This window comes from Ambystoma mexicanum, chromosome 1q (assembly GCF_040938575.1).
Source record: "Ambystoma mexicanum isolate Mex_15411 chromosome 1q, UKY_AmexF1_1, whole genome shotgun sequence".
In the NCBI taxonomy this organism is placed as follows: domain Eukaryota; kingdom Metazoa; phylum Chordata; class Amphibia; order Caudata; family Ambystomatidae; genus Ambystoma; species Ambystoma mexicanum.
In genome coordinates this window covers 227,428,300-227,447,858 of record NC_090922.1, presented here as the reverse complement: position 1 = coordinate 227,447,858, position 19,559 = coordinate 227,428,300, and the positions used below count along the sequence as shown (strand labels likewise).

Here is a 19,559-nt window from a genome sequence, read left to right as displayed (position 1 = left end):
ACATCCTCATGGCGTAAACAACAGTTGAGCTCCTCAACCGAGGAATCCGACCATTGGAGATGCCTTAAAGATACTTCTAGAATGGAACAAACGCAGGAGGAGCTATTAAGAGGCATGCAGGTATTGAACTCTGAAGTCCAGAATTTGAAGGCATAAAATGCTGCACTTCGACAATTGGTACTAACCAGAAATGCCCTAGTCCAGGAAGTACCAGCACTAGGCAGAGTGATTGAAAAATGTGATGGTGCACCAAGTAAACCACATTCCTTTTTGGATACATGTATGATCCAATTTACCCTTAAGCCTCACTATGGACCGAGCAAAAGTAGGGTTCTTGGTTTCTCATCTGACTGGCAATGCTTTGACCTGGGCTACCCCAACGGTTTCGGCAACAGACCTGGTATTGGACAACTACACAGGGATTGTTGCAGCCTTTAAGGCAATGTTTGATTGCCCTGATATAGTCTTTTACGCTCACGAAAAGCTATTAGATTTCCAACAGGGATCACGGGACATGCTCACCTACATAACCAAATATAAGCAGCTGGCCAAGGAAGCAGACTGATCCCAAGAGCCGTGTTTCACACTTTTTTTTGACAAGGTCTCCATGAAGATGTGAGGGATAAATTGGCCAGAATACCTCGACCTCCAAGTTTTCAAGACCTAGTCGATAAATCCCTACAGATAGACTTTCACTCTCAGTAGCGGAAGTCAGAAAGATGGAAGACACAGGGCATGTTCCCTAGATTTCCTCCTCCATCTTTGGCTGTTCCTTCAACATCAGTATCGGGTGTCTCAGGTTCCAATGACACAGAACCTGTGCAATTAGGTAATCTCCGAGGTACCCTATCAAAAGAAGAGAGGAACAGAAGATTTTGAAAAGGGATTGAGTCTACACTGTGCCTCACCAAATCATTTGGTTCGGAACTGCCCAGAAGCTTCACCTCGCAGATCGGGAAATGCAAGCACCTGTTCCTGAATGGAGCAAGGAAGTGGGAGGAAATCATCAGCTCCAGTATCCAGACAACCAGATTCAAGTCAGGAACTCCCTTGTGATTCTCAAGATCTACATTCTTTTGCCAGAATCAGAAACCATTGAGGCCTTAGCTTTGGTCGATTGTGGAGCAATGGGCCTATTTATGGATGAGGAGTGGGGCCAAAAACATAACATACCATGCCAGATGAACTCTATGGTACAGAATGTGGAAGGAATAGACGGTCAACCTTTATCCTCCGGTCCAATAACTGAAGAAATCAAACATATTGGTATTCTTATAGACCATCATTCAGTACAGTTACATTTTGATATAATCAAGCCACCCATTACCGCATTGTTCTAGGGGTGCCTTGGCTTACACTGCCATAATCTGTGTATCAATTGGACAGCAGGAACTCTTTTTGTCGGGTCCGAATTTAGCACTACACATTGCTTACAGAACACTAATGAGATCCTGTTAAATACTACTGAGCTCAATGAACATCAGAACCTAAAACCCTTGGCTCATGTACAACAAATACCTGAGGAGTACTCCGAGTACATTGATGTTTTTTCTTCATCATAAGAAAAAGAACTACCTCCACATCGCCTTGAAGATTGTGTGATTGAAACCATCCCGAATGCCATCATTCCATTCGGCAGGATGTTTATATTGTCCGCCCCTGAGAAGATCGCTGTACATGAATATGTTGACCTAAATCTAAAGAATGGCCTCATAACACCCTCCAAGTTACCAGAAGGAACATCTTTGTTTTTTGTGCCTAAAGAAGATACCTCTGAGCTCCGTCCCTGTCTGGATTATCATGGACTCAACCAAGTGCCCATAAAATATAAATAACCCTTACCCCTTATCACTGACATCTTGGAGGTTCTACAGGGAGTAGTCATCTTCTACAAAGTTCACCTTAGTGGGCCTACTACTTGGTCCATATCCAGGCTGCAGACTAGTGGAAGACAGAATTCCGAACACCATTCGTACATTTTGAATATCTTGTGATGCCCTTTGGGTTAATGAATGCCACAGCAGTGTTTCAAAGGTTCATGGACATGGTATTTTCAGATATTCTTTTTCAGTTCATTATATTATACCTAGATGATATTCTAGTGATCTCTACCTGTAAAGATGATCACCCAGAACATGTTCGAACAACTGTGGCTGCTGTGCCCGACAGGTCTGACCGTGCCGGGCGCAGCAGGCATGGTGGGCAGACCGTTCACGGAAGCGTTGGCACTGTTAAAAATGCTGCTGCCGTTAGGGACCTATGGGACTCTATGGGAATGGGGACTTACATTTTACCGGCGCCTGCCTTACCGGGATGCCAGACTTGGAATCTCCAGGTGGCACCGGGAAGTCAGGCGCTGGTAAAATATTACGAGTCTGGCAGCAACAGGGTTATGGCTGGACTCGTAATGAGGCTCAAAGTCTTTCTTTGCTATGCAGATCAATTCCTGGAAATAGACAAACAAAAAACATGTAAATTATCTAATTGGCAACGGTCACTTAAAAACAATCCCTGGAAGTTAACAAAGAAAGATGATTTGATCTTCAAAGATAAATTGTTGTATGAACCCTCAAAAGGAATACAGGATATGGCTTGAAATTCTATCATGATGCACCACCGGCAGGACATAGAGGCATAAGAACCATACTTGCAACACTTCAGCGATATATTTGGTGGACAACAATGTCAGATGATGTCAGGAACTATGTGACAACTTGCCAAGTTTGTGCTCAGAACAAGACCTCTCACAAGAAACCGATTGGTCACTTACACCAACCAGACCTCCCAGATAGACCCCAGAAAACAATTGCCACTGATTCTATAGTGGATTTTACACCATCAAGGGGTTGCACGACCATAATGGTTACTATTGATGTATCTACCAGGATGGCACATTTCTCTCCTCTATCCAAACTGCCCTCTGCAACACAAATGGCAAAGGTTTTCTTAACCAATGTATTGCGATTACACAGACCCCCAACGACAATCATCTCTGATAGAGGAACCCATTATGTATCGAAATTCTGGACTCTGCAAAATGCTAAGTATTCAAAGAGCCATGGCATCTGGGTATCATCCACAAACTAATGGAATCACTGAAAGAATAAACCAAACTTTAGAACAGTGTCTTCAATTTTTTTCTTCATAAGTACATGACTATTGTTGGCTAATTCCGTTACCTATAGCAGAATTTCCATAAATAACTCCATTCATTCTTCTCTCAAGACCTCTCCATTTAATTGTACTAATATTTTTCACCCAGCCGTCTTTCCTTCTATGGAAATTGGAACATCCACTGTTCCTTCAGTTGACCAATAGTACACAGAACAACCCAAGAACACCTGGAAAAGTCAAACAGGCCACTAAATGCTTTGCCGACAGGAAATGATCCCCAGGACCACTGTATTCTACTGGAGATCTGGTGTGGCTTTCATCTGATTATCTTCCCAAACACCTATGTTCCACCAAATTCTCACCTCTGTTTTATGGACCCTTCTCTATCCAACGGGTCATCAATCCTGTGGCTTATCGTTTGTCCTTACCTACATCATGGAAAAGAATCCATCCAGTGTTTAATACCTCATTACTGAAGCTGTACAGACACTCTAACTCTTCTAAGATTGCTGTTCCCCCTCTGGTTCTTTCCACAGACTATCAACTGGAGTATAAGGTTTCTAGGACCTGCGATTCTAAATACCGACGGAGTCGCCTATACTATCTGGTTGAATGGAAGGGTTATCCTCCCAGTGAAAGAACTTGGGAACCTATGAGGAACATCAATGCTCCTGTACTCCTGCAACATTTGACAGTTCCGCTTCCGGTAACTGCTTTTCTAATACTCGCTGCAGAGACCGATCCCTTGCATCTCAATGCTAGGAGAAGATCTTAGCTCAGTGCTCCCCCCAGTAATTTGCTCCTTGTTTGATAGTTTTGCTTTCTTTGACTTTGTTCTGTGCATTGTTCTTCTTTCCTGACTGTCGTTCTGTGTTGCCGCACGGCGGCTTCCCTTCTGTTTCTGTTTTTGCCTCAGTCTGTTTTGTTATACCGTGTATCCTCCGTGACATGCAATTCTGTAGCTCCAGGGCTTGTGGATGTTTACCCTTCATTACCACTCTGCAGATCTTCACATCTCTGCAGCTCCGGCGCTGTCATTGTACACTCTCTTCTGCCACCCTGTTATACTGTGGGTCTTTCTGTACCACGTTGTTCCCCTCCTCTGTTGGCAAGCATATTCTACATCTTCAGTACTCATCCTTTGGTTGTCTTGGATTTACTCCTCAAATTCATCTACACTGTATTCCCAGCATTCATTGGTCTAAGGAAGGCATGATTATCAGAAGTACAACATACACAAGGAGTACAATCCAAGGGTGTTTATTGAACAGTGTATGGGTGAGAAAAACGCCTAATCTAAACCTAAATCTAAGATGGGAGCAAGCTACGACCATCAAAGTAAAGAAAATGCTGTCCTAGTGGTGTTGTGTCAAAACAAAATGGCCTATACTAATGAGCATATTGCCAAATCCTTACTCTTTATAACAAAATGGTGTGGAACAATAATATGTATAACAAAAGAGTATAGTGCAAACTGAAATGGCCAAAAGGCCTTCGGTCGTTCAGGACTGCTGAACTAATGTACTCCCTTCCCCACGTTACAACACAGGACATGGGAGAACAGTGGCATGACTGTGAGCACCCCTTGAGTCTATAGGCATCAGGAAGCAGTTTCTTCAGAAAAGGCAGGATCCCTCGAATCAATGTCTTTTGCTTGGCCTCACAACACTTTTCCCAAGCTCTCACCATGCGGGATTCCCCTCCTGCCCAGCTTTCTTGTGATACCCCTTAATTGGGTTCACCTTCATCTTTACACCACTGTTCAGTCACTTTATCAAAATGCGGGATTCACTTTCCCTTGCTTTTACTTGGCATCTCTCGGTCAGGTTCACTGTAGCTGTGAAATCACAGTTTAGGTAACTTTACCAGTTCTACTAGCTTATAGCACTAAGGAGCTCTTAATGTCTTTTTAAACAAATATTTGGTTCACTTTCACCGATTCACTCCGGTCCCCCTCCTCTGGGCTCAGACCTTTCTCTTTAGTCAGTCCTGACTTCCATCGATCGGGCGCAAGCCCTCAAACAGCTAGCATCACACTTGTTACTTTGCAATCTTTTACGCGTTCACTTCAAAGTACTTGCCAGTTTAATACAGAGACTTCCGACAGGCGATTGCGTTTCGCCGTGTCACTCTGTTATATTGTAGCAAGTGCGTTTACTTTCAACAATAAAACTTCTCTTTCTCACAGCTGCCGTCCTACACGCAACCCACAATACTGGATAGAGTGCAAAGGTTTATACCGGCCTCCTCTCCCAAGGCCTTCTGGTATCTGCAGTTCTTAGTTAGCATCACAAGGCTAACAATTCCTTAGGTTAGCTTTATACTTCGTTTCACCTTCTGTCAAAGACTTTCGACTGTACGAGGGTTGGCTTGTATCCTTGATTTTAACCTTGTATGAACACTGACTATTCCTTCATTCTTGCTACAATGTGCTTTTGCTCACAGTTTCTCGACAATTCAACAAGCACTTCAAACGTTAATGTCCTTTTCATGTATCAACACAAGCCGGTCTCCTATTTCACTCACCGGCAGCGGCTGATACAGTTTATCAATACCTTCCATCAAGTCAAGGCTTTTGGCCCAGCGCGGCTTGACTCCTTTCAAGTCCCCACACTACACATGAAGGAGGTACCACCGTCACCTTCTGCAGTAGCAGGGAGTTGTCCCTTTGGGATTCTGCAGTTAGCATCACCCCGCAGCTGGTAGGACCACAGCCTTTCATTCACCTCCTGGTCACGTCTGCTCTGCTTCTATGGCCGCTTCGCCTTCCCAGGATTTCCTGCCCTTCCATTCTGCTGGTCTTGCTCACTTCGTTTGCCCTTCTCGAATTCATTGCTTTCCGGGTGCTCTCATGCTGTGCCTTTTATCCCAGTGGCGAAAGGCAACAGGATTCAGGTATGATTAATTAAGGTTAAGTGCCTGACTCTGCCTGACCCTGATGTTGGGCCATGTCAAACGAACTGGCTGTGTGTGAGTGTGTCTTTCCCTGAAGCGCTTTGTCTGTGCAGCAGAGTGTGTTTAGGAAAGGGGGAGTGGTAAAGTTCCTAGATAGTACATGGAATGAGGGTGTTCTACGAAAAAATGGGAACCAGTTCTCTCCTCCGGGTGCCCCACTCCCCAGCAATCCCTCATCCAGGCGATCCTCCCGCACTAGTCCACCCCCGGGGTCTGGATCCAATAGCTAGGGCCATGCCCCGGCCACCTGGATGACAGATCCCAAGGGATTGGTCGGTGAGACACCCTTTTATTTCTCACAATGGCGATAATAGTCCTTTTAATCATCTTGGAACTGGGATTCAGCATACTCTTCAACAGCCTTGGATCCGTTCCACTTCACAAAGGACATCAGGTTTATTTCCCTCTGTCAGAGGGTTTTTCCTGAACTTATCTGGCGGTCTCTCCAGGGGTTATTCTGCCAGTGTATTTTCGGAACAGGCATGGTGGCTTCAGGAGAGGCTCGTCCTTATCTACAGGATTCCAGGACCAGGCAAAAATCTCGAAGGACCCCCGTCTCCTGCCACATCCTCACGGCGGAAACAACAGCTGAGCTCCTCAACCGGGGAATTCAACACCTAGTTCTTCCTTTAGATAATATTCCCCTTGACAAAGAGGAGAAGATCTAGAGACTCCTTTTTTTCAGAAGAGGAAAGTGAAAAGGAACTTGATCTTTCATGGCAGAAATGTGGGTTCCCTGTGCGATATCGATCCCCAGAACAAGAGTGTTTTTTTCTGTGGGAAAATGGGTCACTCCACAAAACATTGTCCATCTAATAGACTGGAAAATTCCAATTTATACTCAAAACAGAAATTAGAAAAGAAAGGAAAATCAAACACAGAGCTTTCCTGTGCCAACATTGTGTGTACCCATCCTACTGAAAGAACCATCTCTTTACAGTCTAAAAGAACCATTGCTATTGAGAAATCTGATGTTATGCTTTGTACTGGAGAAAAGAATAGTTATTTTGTCCCAGTAGTACTGCAAGGGAAAACAATATGGGCCCAGTTAGACACAGGAGCAGAGGTTTTGTGATCCAAACAAATGTTCTTCCAATAAAATCGCAACCCATAGGCCAAAAGAATACAGGTTGTGTTCATGGACAAGCAGCGGGACATCCCTTGACTAAATTTGACATTACTATTCTAGGAAAAACTATATTGGTATTGGTGGCAGTGATACCTAATCTTCCTACACCTGTGATCTTGGGTAGTGAGGTCTATACATTTGAGTACTGAGTTCCCTCGAATAGCACTGATAACATTTAAATCTATTGAACCTTTGGATAATCAAAGGGGGAAAAGATCTTCTTTGTAGTCCCCTCAAAACTCATGGGTTCAAGAAGTCACATTTTCAGAAGATCCAGTCTGGGACAGGAAGAGAGGTGAACCTGTTAAATGTGCGGGAGAAGTTGATGACCGGGAGGTCAGGTCTTTAGGGGAAGGGTATGTGATGAATCCAACAGAGTCCTCACAAAACCCCTACCTAACGTCTCCTCCAGGTGGTCAGGGAAAGACAGATGCTTCCTGATCCTAACTCTGGGGGTGGAGGAGGATAAGGGCCCCAGGAAAATAAGAGACTTTGTGGGATGAGATGCAGTATTTGTCTTTGCCAAGGAAGGGAATAGCCTTAATGCTGAAATATGTAATGGCCTGCTGTCAGAGAGCGCTTTATTTTCTAAAACTGTCTGTCAAAATATAGATGAAGATAACCACATGCAGTTATGTTCTGAAAGTCAGAAAAACTCAATTAAAGTCACTGACATTCTTAAAAATTAAAGCTCCTATGGGTCCCAGAGAAATAAGCAAGAAGAGTCTTTAAATATTACCAATTTAAATCCTGAGAAGCCATACTCTTCTGTAAAGTCAAATAAGTAATCGAATCCTTATAGTACTTTGGGGAAAAGGTATAAGATGAGTAGTGAACGTGATAATGATAATGTTACTGAGAAAGCTGGATTTCATATTGTGGACTTCAAGTTGCATAATTCCCAAAGTACTGGGAAGAAGAAGAGGACTGCAGAGGCACAACACTGCAGTGCAGGTTGCAGTCAATTAGGAATAATGACCCACACCTGAGGAGGACTGGGAGGTATACAAAGCCCCCTCAGGTGCAGACCATGAGAAGGAGCAGTAGTAGAAGGTGGAGTAGTTTTCCTACCTCCACGTGGCAGCAGAAGCAGAGATTGTGTTTGAGCAGAAACGCTGAAACCACAATGGGACATAAAGTAGATGCCAGTCCTGATAAGGTATTTTATGCTCAAGGCTGTAATTTCAGAGCTGACATTGCGGGAAGCATCAGGAGTGACGACTCTCCCTCTGAGGAATGCAGCTCTAGAGGTTACTCAGCAGAAAGCACACTTTTTGATAATTTTCCGCCTTGTCTGACAAGCACCGCTGCCAGGTGAGCCCTGATGTGTTGTGTACGCCAGGAGAGCCCTGCTGGTGACACATGTGAGTCGTGGAAGATCCTGGAGGAGAGATTCCTGGACCCTGTGGGGAAACTGAAGCAGAGGACCTTGAGGAAGCGAGGCGAACGGACGTGCACGCCAGACATGGTAAGTTCACTGTTAGATAGTGCTCCCTAACTGCCTGCTGGCCAGGTCCAGGGGCCTTAACCATAGAAACATGATAAACGAATAAAAACAAGTGAAAAAGAAACTCTTAGAATTCAGAACCAAAAGAAAGCAAGTTAATTCTTCTATTATCAACCAGGCTGATTTAAAATGGCACAGATGGCAAAATAAGAACCTGACTATAAAATCAGAAGAGTGTGATTGTGACATTGTGTCGCATAAAAAGAGCCAGCAATGAAAAGGGGCAATATCTATAAGACAAAAGATAAACCATCATTGCCAAAGTTAAAAGAGGAACATACCCAGGCAATTAAGAAAGAACCCGAATTGCCAAAGTCAAAAGAAAGCAGTTGATACTTTCAGTGTTGGTAAAAACTATTGCCCACATGAAAAGGAGGTCCTAAGAGAGAATGGCTTAAGCCCACACTGCCAAAGCCAAAAAATTGTGAAATAAAACAGAAACCTTGTCAGCAGTTGGTTAGTGGAAAAGGGGAGAAACAAGAGTGATAGGAAGGCAGCCCTTCTGAAAGAAGACATTCAGAGGGAGTGGGGCATATCCAGCAGAGAGTGTGGCAGTCACACAGGTATAATTAACAGCACCAGTGCGGTTTTTGTTTCCCTTATAGTGTTTCTTACATTTGATGTTGTGGAACAAAAGACATTACTAACCTGTTTGAGTTCAACCTTCACCATAGAAGTACCTGCAGGTAGTAGTGTATTATGGCCTGGCAGGAGAGTACACCATGTCAGAGAACGTTGTAATATTTTGATCTGTTCTGGCAGGAACGTACACCAGAGCAGAGAACTGTGTTTCAATAAACCTGGCTGGTGTATGAACTAGGTGGAAGCCATTGAAGTACTGTGGTATCATTAAAAGGGTATGCAGTGTTTATATCGAAAATGTTATATTGAAGAGATCATATATTGAATCTTTTATATCAAAAAATGTTGTAGTGAATGCATTCAGGGGTTGTGTAAAGGGTTAAATAATTTGGGCAAACAGTTGCATGGAGTTTTTAGGGGTCGGAAATGGGTTTTTGGGGGGAACCACCCCTCCCATAAATAAAAGTGCATTCACTATAAAGTTGTTTGTTATAAAAGCTTCAATACATAATCATTCACTATATAACATTTCGATATAAAGACATGGATCCGGTTAAAAGTCTTGAAGAAGAAGTTGAAGAATCACTAAAGTGTTTTTGTGGATTAATGCAGAAACAAGAGTTGTGGTTGTGTTAACTGCAAAAGAGAACTGAAGTGAAGCTTTGTTACGATACAGGATTTCCTTACCTATTTTTGGAACTGTTGCACAAAATCCTGCTTCAATCTGGTGAAGGGGAATTCACCCAGATTAGAAGGAGAAACAGTTGTTATGATGTGAATTTAACTGTTATATGTGTTGCTGTGAAATGCCATATATTGCCTTGTTAAGTTGTCTATGTTTAAGTGTGAAGCAGAATCCTTTTGTTAGAGTGTTTTCTTTAGTTTATTTTAGACAGGGATATCAGTCGGGATAGTGAGGTGTTTTTGTCCAACCTTTTAAGTTAATTAAATTGCATCTTTTGAGAAACCTTTACAAAGTTGTCCGCCTCACATTTCCATCCCTTTACAGCTGCAACACCAGTCCTTGTTTGCCACTGAACAAATAACGGTCCTAAATATCATCTCCTTATGGAGATATTTAAGGAGCAGATACAAATAAAGTGCATAAGATCCTCCACCAAGGTGGTACAGAATGGTCATTTGTCTAGAGAATCTTTATTCCATTGTGCAAAAAGTTACTGAACTGGAAGAATTCCTAATCTAAATATTATCATCCAAGTCTTCTCGATACTCCTACAAGGGATATCTAGATAAGATTCCAGTAAACAAAACACTTTAAAACTACAAATTCTAGCACCACCTTTTTTCTTGATGATTACTGCTTAAAGCATAGATCTGCTCGGGGGAAACACGGGATACATCAGGACTCCCCCCCCAAAATGCATCTTCTGAAAGCTGATCCCTATTAACAACAAGATCAGGTTCAAACTGGAATGTTAGGTCACCTACCACCAACGGCCGTTCTTGGCCAAAGCTAAGTTCCATTTTCAATGAAAGAGCATTTTCCTTTGCCCCCACTGCTTCTGAGGACTGCTTCAGATAGACGTTAAGAAGGTCAAGCACCCAATTATCTTTCCATTTGATTTTAATCCCCAAAAAAAGTGGAGAACTTGGTAACTGTAAGGGAGTACAGAGTGCCCCGATAGATGTTTGGATCCAGGTGAATAGCCCCCCCCTTTGGGCGCTCTGTTTGACCTTTAATTGATAGTTGGAAGAAACTCGCTATTGGGAGGTCAAAATTAGGTATTTGATTATTTTCCAATTATGCTGTTTTAATTTCCAAGACCCCCGTAGGCCTACAAAAACAATTGACTGCTTTTTTGACTTACTGCCAGGATAAAGATTTAAAAATGTACATTTCAAAGTCTAAAGACATGATCTTTACCCCTAAGAACTATCACATGCGCAAATCGCATTAATTTTATATGGGTTATGCCTATCTGCTGCTATTGGTTTGCCATAATTTCAGTTGAAGCAGCCAGGTAGAGAAAAGCTTAAATACCCTGTCCACGCAGGGTTTGGTTGTGATTAGCTTCAACAATCAGTATGGATGGAGAAGTATTTCCCCAGCTATGGAAATCTATAGAATGCAGGCTGTTCCTGCTGCATTATTCGGAGTGGAATTGTGGGGTTATTCAGATACTCGCAGCTTGGTTTTAAAGAAAATAAATTACTAAAGTGGCTCCTTAATCTTCACAAAAGTGCTCCGAATTTACCAATCAAACTTTGGCCGGTATGGGCTGGAGTATCTGATAAAGCTGTGACCCTTACTATACTTGTTACGTATATTGCAAACAAGTGAACTTGTAATATACCGGGAGGGAATGAGTGACCCACTGCATCAGAACACTGCAAGAGGTCTTCCATGGTTTCAATTTATCAAAAATATGGCCATATTGTTGGACCATCCTGAGCTGTGGAATGAACCTCTTCGGTTGGGTCATAATTACAAACTTGCTTTGAGGGAGGCGTATGATAAATGTTTTTTTAATGAGCTATGCAAACAATCGTCGAATAAAAGGTGGCGCTAGAATGTTTAGAGTTTAAAAATGTTTTTTTGACTGGATTCGTATCTAAATATCCCTTGTAATTACCTTGTTGCAGAATGGAATAAACATTCTCTAGATAAATGTCCATTCTGTACCACCTTGGTGGTAGATGTTATGCACTTTATCTTTATCTGCTTCATATAGATCTCCGTAAGGAGATGATATTTAAGACTGTTATTTATTTAGTGGCAAATAAGGATTGTTGTTGCGGCCTATTGGCTGCTAAAAATAACAAGGGACGGAAATTGTGTAGATCGACTAATGAAGTATTTGACTTCTGCTTGGGCTTTGCATGCACAATATTTAGATCCTTGATTATGCATTATATTCGTTTTATGATGTATAGTGTACATTTTATTTTGTTTTAAAAGTATTAACTTTTTATGCCATTGCCAAGATTTTTAATAATAGAGCTGTATTGGTCGATTTAAAGCACTAAAGATGAATCAGGAGATTTTTTTATTCAAAAATCTTGTTTGCAAGGTGGGAGTTATTTGCATTTGAGTTTCAGCTCCCTCCTAATCAGCTCTGTAAAATGGTGTACTCTGTGTGCTGCTTTCACATTACTAGACGAATTGGACTTGTTCAGCCATTATAATCTGACTCGGCTGGTCGGAGCAATTGTTCCAGTTCATAACCCAATTGTCTTTTTGCTCCCCATATTTAGTAGAAGTCAGCACATACACACAATGACAGAAAAACGATTACCTGACAGCAAAACCTTCAGGGCAGCCACTATTTTTACCTGCCTCAGTCCTGAATTCCACATGATGGCTTCTTCATTTAGGGTTAGTTCCAATCCTGAAGGAGCCCTAGAATCAAATTGACCAACCGTCACATACGCGAAGGAGCCTTCGGGGGTCGACTGCCAGTTCAAAATATCAAAGACCGCCGGCGGGTTTCCGTTGGTATCAAAATACATTTCATCACCCATGTTATTTGTGAAGTGGACCGTCTTGATGTAATGCAGTAACTGTGGAGAAATTGTACAGGTGTTCATTATTACAAAATGTTACCTGCACAGTGAAAGTCTCATCGACCCAGGACACATCTGCGTAGACATCTGATAATGTTTCATGAATGTACTGATGCCTCATAATGTCTTAATGTGCATTATCATGATACTAACGCCTATAAATGACTCATCCCAATCTATTTTACCTGGTAATCCTTCCAGACCTGATATGTTTCTGTCCATTTGTCTATGTCTCAGGACTTTCTTCACAGGGGCTTCGCAACTCATCTTTCTTCTCGATTGTTCCTTTTATATCATCCATGTGCATTATTTAATTTAAAAACACTATGGCCCTCATTACGAGTTCGGCGGTAGCCATACCGCTATTGGCGGCATGGCTGCCGCCGAAATCGCATCCGTGTCCGGGTCCTCGGAATGAGGACTTACCGGGCCATTCCGAGTTCGGATGGCCCGGTAATTCCTCCCTCCAAGGACCCGGACACGGTCCTTCCCCATTCCCATTTCAGCCCCCATTGGGCTGAATGGGAATGGGAGAGGGAGCAAACAACGGGCCATTATGAGATGGTTTTCCCAGGCGTGCTTACCGTGTCCCGCGAGGGGACCTCGTAATGTGGCGGAACGGGTTGAATGGCGCCGGCACCTTTTACGGCGCCGTTTAACCCATTCCGCCAGGGTCGTAATGAGGCCCTATATCTAGAGTAAAGTTTTTCAGTGGGGATTATACAAACATACTATACATTAGCCCCCTTTGACTTTAAATCTTTAATATTTAATAGTCAATGTGCCACATATCTTCCAACACTTTGTGAAGTGTAGCTGTCCACTTTCATTACAATGCACACGTGTGGAGTCTTGGGGTGTCCCTACTCTTTTTTATCTTGACTGTGGTATTTATATGGGAAATGTTATCTTTACTATTTTAATACTATGCTGCGGTTATTAGCCTATTCAACTTACTTTCAATAGACCCCTCTTCTGATTCAGACCGTTTAATATTAGGTCACAATTGGCATTTAGTTCATGTCTACACTGGTACCTCCTTATGCCATTTATGGGTAGGTGGCACAGAATTATATCTGAGAGTAGTAATACCCACCAGATAAGGCTTAAATGAATATTTGTATAATGCACAGCAATCTCTCTTCTCTCCAGGGATGTGCAAAAAGTACAAGTAGTTGTGCTCCCAAGTAAACACAGATGTGTATATTATAATGCAAGTGGACAGCTGCACTTCGGAAACAGGGATTTGGAAGCTAAGCCAAGACTTGGGAAGCAGAGGGGTGGCCTATTTAAAGAAAGGCTTCAGTGTGAACACAACCGACAACGCGCATAAGCACAAAGTGAGTTGTTTGGCATGTTGGCAATTTTGAAATCATCAATATAAGTCTAGGCTTTACAACTCCCCCTAGCAACCGCAGTAGACACTGCACAACAACCCACTCGGGCAGTATGTAATGGCTGCCAATATAGGTATGAAGTAAAGGTGTGGCACATCCCCAATCAGGCAGAACATTAGTCTTCCAGCTTAGTTGGATGTTTGATATATTTTCGTTTTGTATTTAAGAATTGTCCCTGCAGCAAGATTTGTGATCTCCTTATTAATTGAGAAGCGTAAAGTCAGTACTTTGTGGAGATTGGTAGGGTTGGAAACACTATAGTAATGTTGTTCGGCTGTAGTTAGCTGAGAATAAAGGTCATCTACGTGTTTTTTGCGTAGAGCTTTCATTTTTCCAGAGTGAGCCATGATGTGACCTCTCAATGCAGCTTTAAAGGCATCCCAATTATTCACTACCGAAGTGTCACTGTCTTGATTATCCGCATAGGATTGTTGAACAAAAGACTCTACGGATAGGATGAATTGAGGGTCTTGTAAAAGAAAATTGTTAAGCTTCCACCGAGATGACGGTTTCCGAACATCAGAAAGACTGAAAGAGGTACAAACAGGGGCATGATCAGAAATAATGATATTTTCTATTTTGGAATCTATAATGGTACCTGTAAGGTTTTTAGTGGAGAAAATATAGTCAAGACGAGAGAGAGTATTATGTGGGGAAGAGTGGAAAGTATAGTCAAGTTGAGTGGGGTGAGATATTCTCCATGTATTAAGTTCTGGCAACAAGTGTGGAAATACCTTAACTCTATTTTTTTCACTGACATACCACTTTCATTTATGAATAATTTTTTAGGTAGTCTGGCTATTACCACCCGCTTGCCTCCTGGTGCATCCAAGCTCTATGATCTTTTTATTTGTTTAGCTAAGAAGTGTATAACTGCCAATTGGAAAGATTCTCGTTCCTTGTGTATAAGAAGCTGGTGGAACAATATATGTCTCACGCAAAAGATGGAAATGTGCATGGCAAACAATCTTAATTCTATACCCAAGTTTAATGCTAAGTGGTCATTTTTCATTCGCTATCTGAATCACTTTAATGTAACCACGCACGGAATGTGACATCCTCAAATATCTCATACTCCTTTGATGCTCCCAAGATCTTTACATGTGAATATTGATCCGATCACTTAACTGAATATTTACTGTAATATATGCCAATGTGCCTCTCTTCATTAATATCTACCTCCCCTCTTTTTCCCCCCTCCCCTCACATTTCGTGTTTGTCAAATGTCAGTCTTGTGTTTGTCTTCCCCCCACTTAAGACATCATAATGCAGAAATGGTTCTACACTAAGTTTTGCACAACACTGTGCTATAGTTGTTTCGCGTATGTTTTCAATTGTATTGACAATTTGTTCCTCAAATGCTCAACTCCTAATTATACTCAGTGTACTCAATTAACTGCTCTTTCGGAACACTTTCTTTTACCATTGTTTAATCTGTACTAATGTAAAGGTTTCACTGCATTATATTTATGAAGTTATGACTTTATGATTGTATACTACATACCTTAATAAAAAAAATTATTAAAATTAAAAAAAAGAACATTAGTCTTCCTAACCTATAGTAAAAGTATAATCTCCTGAACAGGCACTTTAGGAAATGATCCCATCTTTAACCTACGTGGGGCAGTATAGGAATCCGCTACTATTGGCAGTCCACTATCAGGTAGTATATACATGACAACCACCAGGTGGAAAAGGCACAACTTTCTCTGGAGCTAACATAGTTATGAACCACCCGCCTCCCGCAAGAGGCAATATAGGTAGTACTCCCATAACCCAGCAGCGGAGTGGTAAAATGTTTGCATTTTTCCAGTTTTTTAACATTATCATATCGAAGAATATATTAGCAAGACAAACATTTCAGTTTCAACATTGTCCCCTACTAAAGCATGGATTCTGATGAATGGCAGTCGTCACATTGCTGACTGTACAAAGTATCCGCCCCCATCCGCCTCGCTCAGACACACACTAAGCAGCTCACACACAGATACACAGGCACACTGAGGAGCACAGCCACGCACACACACACACACACACACACACTATCATTTTCTATCAGCTGGCATAGCTGACTTGAGGTTATCAATCTAATTATAGGTTTGACTGATTTTGACCCTCCATTACCCCAATGGGTAATTACTGTTACTGTATGCATTAACATACATTCTCCACCTATCTAGAAAAAGTCCATTCGTTTGGCCGTAACAGATGTGAATTTGCAGAAATGTTGCAAATCATTTTTCACAAAGTCTGCATAAGTTAATTTTCTTTCATCTTTTACTTAATCTTGTTTGGATGCTACAAATGGATTGTTCACCATAAGAGGTCATACCGTCACTACATTTTGTTTAAATTCCAGAACAGGGGAATTTTTTTTAGAAGGTGGGCACTTGTGCTCCCCAGTACATAAGGGAGAAAGGGTTTACAAATGTTATGGGGTTTTTACAATTTCACATCTTTATCTTTAGTGGGGGTAAAAAATGGAGGGGTTTCCTGAGATATTTTACTTTCTAAATAGGTGATTTTTTAACCACATGTGATATCCAGTGGGTGGTTAAAAAAGTATTTGAAAATGCCACCATTTTACCGTTACCACTAAAAATATAACAAGGATCTATGTGATTAGCTCTTGTACTAACTGATGGAATTCAGATGTCTACAGCATAGTCGTGTATTGTTTGACTATTTATTTATTTATTTATTTATTTATTTATTTATTTATTTATTTATGTATTTAAAATATTTGTAGAGCCTCCATGAGGCATCCTAAGCGTGCTAAGGGGTGGATGGATTATAAAGTAATTAAGGGTTAGCAGTGTATTGGCAAAGGGTATTCTTGAAGTGTGGAAAAAAGTACTACTTTACAGTGTGAGGAGTCTGTGTTAACCTGTATAGGTGATGTTGAAACCAATGCTAGTTATCTGATTGGTCGATAGCCTCACTGAGGTGCAAGTTATGTCTTGACTAGGTCCGGCCAAGTGTAAAAGAGGAATTATCACAATATGCCAATTGAAAAAGTAGGGCTTCTCAACCCACTGTAATTTGGGAAAGGTTTCTAAACACACAGATGCGTTTTAAGGGAGTTCTGGATGGTGGAACCTTGAACATGTAGCGTTGTCCTGCCAAAGAGTGTAAACCTCGTTGGCAAGTCTAGAGTAGAAAAGCCTGGGAATGTAGTCAGATTTGCGACCATGGGGCCGTTTCTGGGCAGACAGAAGGTCTTGAATTGCCTGCCCTCTTTATTGGGATCCAATGTCAGACTTTCCATGGCGGTGTTATGTGATTACAAACAGGCAGTGCAAATATAATATGAGCAGCTGAGTTTGGACTGTTTGTAGTTTGCGTAGATGTTCTCCGTAATCCTATTGTAAATGTTATTGCAGTTGTGCAGTTTTGAAGTGACCAGTGGAAGGTGAATTTCTTTGGCAGCAGAAGAAAGGGCAGGATAACTTTAAGCAAAGGTCGATGATAGAGGCTATTCCCAGTGACCACTTTCACTTGGGTTCAAAGGAGAGGCCTCTCCCATATTGCAAACTTTCAGGATGGGCGTCGTAAGCGCTCCCAGAGGATTGGGCTAGGTGAAAGGCAAAAGGGATGGATCATTTAGGCTGATGACCAAGATCTCGGTATGTTTCTCTTTTGCAGCACAACCAATGTGTTTGCATGCTGCAGTGTTAGATGCTAGAGATCCCCTGCATGATTCTTCATCCAACTTCACCTGAAGATGGGTATCATCTGCATACATGTGGAGGCCTATAATATGGGCGTTAATGTTATGGGCTAGTGGGGCCATGTAAATAATCGGGGTATCAGTGATAGGTAATCCAAGCATGTTGTTGGCAGGACTGTCCTGAGTTGGACTCCAAGTGTGAGGTCTTAGAGAATGGATGAAAACTAAGTGAGCACTGTACCTCTGATACCAGTTTATGTTGCTAGACAAACAAGCTAAACATTGTGACCCATGCTATTGAATGCTACTGAAAGGTCAAGTAGCATTGGTGACACAAAATACCTTGGGCCTCATTATGACCCAGGCGGTCCGGAAATAACGGTGGCGGTAAACCCGCCGCCACCGTTGTTTCCGGACCGCCTGAGTCCGACCCCTGCAGGCGGGAGGTGATGTTCCCGCCAGGTCTGACCTGGTGGGTTTAACACCTCCCGCATGCAGGCGGACGAGGAAATACCGGCAGCATTACGAGATGCTGCCGGTGTTTCCATGATCCCCATTTCCATCGAGTCCCATAGGACTCAATGGGAATGGGGATTTACACCATTCCGCCTCCGTGATTCCCAGAAAACCGGGGTTGTAATGCCCCGGTAATTCCGGGAATCACGGAGGCGGAATGGTAATACGAGTCCAGCGTTAACCAGGCGGTTTTACCGCCTCGTTTAACGTCGGACTCGTAATGAGGCCCCTTGTCTAAAAAGTTGTCTCGAACCCAATTTAGTGGTTCTCACCAGGTTGTGTCACTCCAAAAGAAGAGAGGAGAGTTGTGCGGTAACCACTGTTTCCAGGGCCCCTGTAGTGAATGGTAGGCCAGAGATAGAGCGGTAACGATATTGGGGGGTAGCAAAGTACAAGTTCATGAATGCATTGACCATCTGGGTCTTACATCTACATCACAGCTGTGGCAGTAAACATGTTGAACACTAGAGAACTAAAATGCGTAAGCCCCTGGGAAGTGTTCATAGCTTTGACAAGGCCTTCCAATCTCATCCAGTAAAATATGATGTGGGAAGTTATAGAGCAAAAGCAAATGCTATTTATGGGCTGAGTTTGTGGGTCATAGCGGGTACAAGGGCACTCCAAATAAAAGAAAAATGATTATTGAAATCATTGTTTGTTCGTCCGACCTCTGCTTACTTTTGCTGCCTACAATATACTTGGTTTGAAACATTGAGCAGATGAGCTGGAAGCAGTGAAGCTCTGTCTCAGTGCTTGGACAAACCCAAAGGCAACTCTCACTCAGTTGGTTTTGTCTCATCTTTTTTCTTTAGAGACTAACTGCGAAGTGGTACTGGGGCTTTCATTTAAAAACAGAAAAAAACACGTAGGGCCTCATTACGAGTTTGGAGGTAGCCATGGGCATGGCTGCCTCCAAACTCTGGTCCGGGTCCGTGGTCCCTGAGTGGGGAAATACTGGGCCATTCCGACTTTGGAGGGCCCGGTATTTCCCCATTCAGGGAACCCGGACCCGGACCATTCCCCATGGGGAGCATGCTAACAACGAGCCTGTTAGCATGCTTGTCCCTTCGCGGGACCCTCAAAGGACGTCTGGTAAAACCAGACGTCCAGAGCGGGTCCCTCGAGGGGACCTCGTAATGGGGTGGTACGGAGTTAACGGCTCCG

General features: G+C 42.5%; 1 protein-coding gene across 1 annotated transcript in view; it reads right to left on the bottom strand.

Moving 5' to 3' along the window:
* The window catches only part of LOC138554586 (vomeronasal type-2 receptor 1-like), a 230,367-nt gene that overhangs the window by 55,863 nt on the left and 154,945 nt on the right, over positions 1-19,559 (bottom strand). Inside the window, exons 6-7 of the mRNA XM_069642596.1 lie at positions 12,582-12,809; positions 2,372-2,446 (exon numbers count right to left, since the gene is read on the bottom strand). Of these exons, the coding sequence (XP_069498697.1) occupies positions 2,372-2,446; positions 12,582-12,809 (303 nt within the window). The remainder of the gene's footprint in view (positions 1-2,371; positions 2,447-12,581; positions 12,810-19,559) is intronic.